The 7,243-nt window shown below is 29.7% G+C and overlaps 1 protein-coding gene across 1 annotated transcript; it reads left to right on the forward strand.

The window, feature by feature from the left end:
• The first annotated feature begins 1,770 nt into the window (after positions 1-1,770).
• Positions 1,771-4,512, forward strand: LOC122723147 (GDSL esterase/lipase EXL3-like). The gene is made up of 5 exons (XM_043954477.1): positions 1,771-2,121; positions 2,195-2,325; positions 2,427-2,660; positions 3,824-4,079; positions 4,172-4,512. Exons 1-5 carry the CDS (start codon positions 1,836-1,838, stop codon positions 4,369-4,371), a joined length of 1,107 nt encoding a protein of 368 aa, XP_043810412.1. The 5' UTR covers positions 1,771-1,835; the 3' UTR covers positions 4,372-4,512.
• The last annotated feature ends 2,731 nt before the right edge of the window (positions 4,513-7,243 follow it).

Raw genomic sequence — 7,243 nt, forward strand, 5'->3', positions numbered from 1 at the left:
TGTGTTTAGCTTAGCTCAACACCATAAAGAAATTTTAAAGTTAAAACAAATTATTTTTTTATAATTTTAATTAAACCAATAAAACAAAAGCTTTTGTAGCTTTCTGAAAACGAGTTTATTAAGTTATTAAGGGTACTTGCTAACCCTCTCTTTAATGATAATTGGATATGAATATAATTGAGATAAGCAAAATTGATGCATGGCTTTTCATTCTAGGAAATTCTTAAATGATTTGATTTATCACTGATGAAGTAAATTTCAAAATATAAATATATGGATTCTATTTTTTTTATTTTATAAAAAAATTATTTATTTATATTTTATAATTAATTAAATTATACTGGACTAAATTTAAATAAATATTTTTTTTATTAAAGAGACTAAAAATTAACGTAATAACTCTTAAGTTTCAGACGCTTAATTTCCCAACTCCAAAATTTAAGACACTTGCTTTCTCTACAATTAAGACGAGTTGTTAAGAGGGCCAGCTTTTGCGTTCAGTTCAACTCTTTCCTTCTGTTTAAAGAAAACATCATCAGCACCAGAAATTGCTGGATCTGGAAAATATCTATTTTGTCGTCTTTCTAAAATTACATTGAAAATGCAAGCCCACCAATGAGGCTTCGGATATTTTGATTGATAATTTTAGTAGGAAATAGAAAAAATTCACACGTAAATTTCAAAAGGACCCTTGAGTTACAAATAAGTTGCGATATTAATAGCACAAATATATAGGTTTCATTTAAAATAATTTATTTTATAAGACAAAACTCACAATATTAATTATACATTATTTCAATTTTTTTAATTCAAATATTTTAAATTTAAATAAAAATAAAATTTTAATTACAAACAAAAAAATTATGAAAAAATAATTAAATTAAATTATTAAAAAAGAGAGAGAGAGATATAGGATACAATGAAAAAACTGCTCAAGTAGTTGAAGTTTCTTCACAGCCATAAATTCCAGCTCATAGCAACAAATTTTATAATGAGAGGATAATATTATAATTTTAAATATTATATTTAATTATTAAATTATTTATAGTTAGAAGAAAAGGTAAATTAAAGAGAAAAAATAAATAAAGTAATTAATTTATTGTGTGATTAAATTAATTAATTAATTTTTTTAATAAATTATAAATAATTTAATAATGTTATACATATTTAATAATAAAATAATATCATAATTTTAAATATTTTGTGTACCATTTTTTTACTATTAATTTTTATAATATTATTATATATTAAAAATAATAAAATATATAAAATATAGTAATTACGTATCAGTAAATTTATAATCGTTATTATTTAGTTATAATATTATTATAATAATATATTAAAAACAGTACTTTTATAATTAATATTAATTAAATTAATAATTATTTTTAAATTTAAATATGATATTATATTATATTACTGATATTATTTAATTACAAGTATTATTATATTAATATATTACAAATAATAAAATATATTATAAAAATAATTTTAAAAAATCCTATTTTAAGAGCAAATAATTAGATGGATCATAGACTTGATTCTGGAAGTTTTTGATTGAATAAATCAGATCAATCAAGTTTCAAAACAATCAATCTCATCATATTGTCATCTATCCAAGAAAATAAATTTAAAAAAAAAAAAATTGAAATTTATGCACCCCAACCGTTACCTCATATCTAACTTTGTGTCCAATAAATATTTACCAACACATAAATAAATAAGATTATGATATATAAATAAGATTATGATGTATCATTGCGACGAGTGTCCTATATCACCAGTACTTGTCATAACCCCCAGAAGAAGAACGAGCACACTTCTCGTTCTCAAGCATGAAGCTTTTCTTTGAAAGCCTTGGATTTACACTTCCTTATCTCATTTTCTTTGTTCTTGTGACAAGCTTACTTCACCTGAATGCTGCAGTCCCTACCATAAAATTACCCAACAATGAAACAGTTCCAGCAGTTCTTGTGTTCGGAGACTCCATAGTTGATACAGGCAACAACAACAAGATTATATCTAGTGCCAAGTGCAACTTCCCTCCTTATGGGAGAGATTTCATTGGTGGAAAACCAACTGGAAGGTTCAGCAATGGCAGAGTCCCCTCAGACTTCATAGGTACTCTTCCAAAATGATGACTGAACTGATCAAATGATTTACGTAATAATATATGTGCATGAATTTTTATCAGCTGAAGCATTTGGTGTAAAGAAGTTCTTGCCGGCGTATCTTGATCCAAACCTGAAGCTTGAAGACCTCCTAACAGGAGTCTGCTTTGCCTCCGGCGGAGGTGGTTATGATCCTATCACTTCCAACATACCCGTAATCTTCCCTTCTCTCTCTTCTTATTGTCTTTGCCAAGACATTCATTAAATTTTCTGATGAGGTAATTAATTGTTTCCCATTTTGATGGATTCCTGCAGCCTGCATTTTCCTTGTCTGATCAATTACAACAGTTCAAACAATACATAAATAAGATAAAGTCAGGTGTTGGAGAAGAAAGAAGTGCAACAATAGTATCCAAAAGCATATACGTAATCTGCACAGGAAGCAATGATATTCTTAATACTTATTATTCTACTCCATTCAGGCAATCCCACTACACTATTGATTCCTATGCGGACTTCTTGGTTGGCATAGCTTCAAGTTTTATCCAGGTGCTTAACACTATAAATTCAATTATAGTTACAAAATATTATTTAAAATAAAAAAAATTATATAAAAATATCAATTATAACAATTTTTTTTAAAATGGGATCGAGCGATTAGAATATGAGATCTTTAAAATTTAGAGAGATACACTTATCACCAAATTAAATTTATAAATATTTATTAATCATTATTTTAATAAATATATATATAATTAATAATAAATATATGAGCGGATGCACATTATTAGGTTATATTAAATATATATATATATATATATATATATATATATAGATACGCGAGAAATTTATAAGTAAATTCAATTCATTATAAATTTAAAAATAATAATTTTTATTTTAAATAATAAAATCAATAAAAAAATTAAATTAAATTTTTATAAATTTTTTTTATACCAAATAAGGAATTCATGTGGAGACTACTCTTTAAATCATTTTTCTTTATTTAAAACGTTTGATAGGAAATATAATATTGATTATGGTTTGTCCTTTAAATCGTAATACAATTAATTTTCAACCTCTAACTGCTATTTATAAATTGGATTGAATAGCTTTTGGTTGGTAGGCCACAAGCAGTATCAATGCTTGTATTTGTCAACTGATTTTCACTGGCTGCTACTATAAGCAGCCAAAAATTTTAACAGTTAATATTTTAATATATTCATATTTAATCAGTTTTAGTTTATCATAAAATTAGTTTCAATTTTAACCTAACTAAATCAATATATACGTTGATAATTACTCAATTTCTAATTTATATTTATATTTTTTAAAAATAAATAGTGTATTAATAATAAGTGACATGTGATTGTTAGAGATAAATTGGAAACTAGTTATTAGTTATAATCATATAAAGTCAAGAAGTTGGTTAAGTGTCATTCATGACGAAGTCGTTTGCGATTATGAAATGAGTGGTTGATAATTTTTTTTAAAGATCAACTCAATAGGATGGAATACTTGATTTTATACCAAAAAGGAATGTTAATGTTCAAGTTCTGCTGCTAAAAATCTAGGTAGTGAGCTATGTTGTACGTAGTTTTTATTTTTGAATAGGATATTATCAGAATTCGGAAAGGGGAATTTCTTTTTTTTTTTTTAAAAAAAATAGTAGTTTTGAAGTACGTACGTAAAGAGGAACAGAATTGGTTTGACAGGAACTCCATGGACTTGGAGCAAGAAGATTTGGGGTGCTGAGCATGCCACCACTTGGGTGTGTGCCATCTCAGAGAACTACACGTGGAGGCATACAAAGAAAGTGTGCAGACTATGCTAATAAAGCTGCAACCCTCTTCAATTCCAAGCTAATCTCTGCTATGAATTCTCTCAATTCAACTCTTTCTGATTCCATTCTCTTATATCTCGACGTCTACAATCCTTTGCTCTCTCTCATCCAAAATCCTGCCAAATATGGTATACTACATCATCAATGAATCCAAGCAAATACAAGAGTCTGCCATTTTTACAAGCTAATGGGATTTTTTTCATTTTTTGTGTGGATGCAGGCTTTGAAGTTGCAACAAAAGGATGCTGCGGCACAGGAAAACTTGAGGTTACTTACCTTTGTAATAGCTTCGATGATCCATTAACGTGCAAAAATGACACAAAATATGTATTCTGGGATAGTTACCATCCTACAGAGAAGGCTTATGATGTCCTTATCACAATTGTCTTCAACAGTACTGTTCAGAAGTTGTTGCGATGATCGATGCTCCCTCTTTCCTTTCTGTTTCCATTATTGTTGTTAGACAATGAATTTGATAAAAATATAATTCATCTTGAAGATGATTATCCATTATGAAGAGATACCCATTTCTAAAGCTGAAATAAATCATTTTACTTGGTATTTTGGTTGTGGAATTTTAAAGAATTTATATTATTTCATTAAATGTAAGAGAATTGAAAAAAAAAATCAATTAAATTAAATTTGTATAAAACTTTTGATTTCAAATGTGAGAATAACAGGAAATTGTATAGTGTACTGCAATCTAGTGCTCGTATGTTGGATAAATTTGGAGAGATTTAAAATTTAGTTTTTGAGTATTACTATTATTAACAAATCGGTTCCTATATTTTTAAAAATTTATTAAAATGTTCTTATGTTTTTTTCCGTCAACGAAATAGTAATTCCATTTTTTTTTTTTGCCATTAAAATTAGACAAATAAAGAGGAAGGAAATTTTTAAAATCCAATTTTACTCTCAAATAAAACCTTTTATTTAGTTATTGGATATTGCTATTATTAATAAATCAGTCTCTATATTTTTAAAAATCTACTAAAACGTTTTTATCTTCTTTTATATCTATTAAAACGTACTTATCATTTCTTTCCGTAAATATTCATATCTATTAAAACGTTCTTATCGTTTCTTTCCGCCAATGAAATAGTGCCTCTTCATCGTTTCTTTCCGTCAATAAAATCGTCCCTCCTTATATTTTCAGAAATCTATTAAAACGTTCTTATCTTTTTTCATATCTATTAAAACTCCTCCTCCTCCTCCTCAAAAAAGAAGAAGAAGATGATGAAGAAGTGTTAGCAATCACAGCTGATATAAGGTGATAAGTGTGATTCTGCAAATTAAGTACAACCTGTTCATGGAAAATATGATAGGTATAAGGTTGTCAAAGGGGTTATAAGGTTGACTAATATTTTCCTATTTTTCACAACAAGAATATATTTGGTTATTTGATATCTTTGTGCAGCAGGTTCTTGACTTGGTATTAGTTCATATTCTTAGCCAAATAATCTGGCTTCTGTTACTATTTTTTGAATAATTGCATTATTATAGGGATTCAGTAGATTGTATTTGTAAAACAATCTCTATTTAAAGAGCATTGTATTTGTATTGAGGTGTGTGTGGAAAAAATATTAAAAACAGTTTTTTTTCTCTATTAAGGTTTTTTTTCTATCTTGGTATCAAAGCATCACATCCAGGAACTTCATGGCCTTAACAGCCTCTTCATCCCTATCACTGAATGTAGGTAACTTCGTTACCCTTAAATTAACTCCAAACAACTACCTCCTATGGCGTGAGCAAGTTCTTGGGCTAGCTGAAAGTCAAGAACTCTTAAACCACTTAACAAATCCACCACAAACCAATCCAGCCAACTCCGACTCAGCTACAGATCATGCTACACAAAATTATATAGTCTGGCAGAAAGCAGATCGCTTGCTTCGCGGATGGATTATTGGCACATTATCTGAAGAGTCCCTTGGACTCGTTATTGGCAACGACACAGCATATGCTGTTTGGGAAGCACTAAAAGAATCTTATGCTCAAAACTCGCAGGAACGTGAATTTACCCTCCGTCAACAATTGACGTATCTGCGCAAAGAAGACAACATGGATATTAATACTCATATCCGCAAATTCAAAAATATATGTGACAGTTTGGCTGCCATTGGACGCCCAGTTTTAGAAAAAGAAAAAGTTTACAGTTTATTAACAAGTTTAGGTCCCCAATATGAGACCTTCACAACCACAATGCTAAAACCTCCCAGACCCACATACTCAGAGTTGATCTCGCACCTTCAAAACCATGATCAAAGACGAAATTGGTTTGCCAATTCTGGAAATTCCTCATTTACTGTGCACACACCACATTTGGCATTTTACACGCAGCAGAAAAAAACTCCTCAATCTAGTGGATCTCAAATGGTGTTTGAAAACAAAACCCCACGCTCATCTTTCTCTTCAGCAGGACGCGGCTTCCAAGCGCAGAGTCAAAACAACTATGGCGGACAACAACGTCGTCCTGCACCTCCTGGTAAACGACGAATGACTGCAGCAGAGCGGGAACTGTACCAAAATGAGATATGCCAAATCTGTTCCAGGAAAGAGCATATTGCCAAAATATGCTGGTGGTATCAACCAACCTCTCCGTCAAATGATCTTCCACAAGCCTTAGCAACATTGACATTGGATAACAGTGTAGCTGATCATGATTGGACCTCAGATACCGGTGCCACAAATCATATGGCTGGAAATGGAGGTATGGTGACAAATTTACAAAATTACAAAGGTAGTGATGAGGTTATTATTGGTGATGGATCTTCAATTCCTATTGTTGGTATTGGTAATTCTCAAATTAAGAAAAATAACAAAGTGTTGCCTTTGTCTAACGTATTATATGTTCCAAGCTTAAAGAAAAATTTGTTATCGGTAAGTCAATTAACCTCTCAATTTCCAGTCAATTGTGAATTTACTGACAAGTCTTTTATTGTGAAGGAACGGAAAACAGGTGCAATGATAATGCAGGGACCAAAGAAGGGTGATTTATACACTATTTCAAGCAATCCAGAAGCACATTTTTCATTTCGCTTTAAGTCGTGCAGTGCAGATGTCTGGCACCAACGACTTGGACATCCACAAGTTTCAGCTTTAAATAATTTACATAATAAAGGCCTCATTTCTGTCAATGGACCATTAAAAATAAAAAATTTGTGTGATAGTTGTCAACTTGGAAAACTTAGTCGATTTCCATTCTCAAATAGTTCTAACTCTACTTCTGTTCCGTTTGAAAAAATTCATTGTGATTTATGGGGACCAGCTCCGGTTTTATCATTTGAAAAATTTA

The sequence above is a fragment of the Manihot esculenta genome, chromosome 2, assembly GCF_001659605.2.
Source record: "Manihot esculenta cultivar AM560-2 chromosome 2, M.esculenta_v8, whole genome shotgun sequence".
Lineage (NCBI taxonomy): Eukaryota > Viridiplantae > Streptophyta > Magnoliopsida > Malpighiales > Euphorbiaceae > Manihot > Manihot esculenta.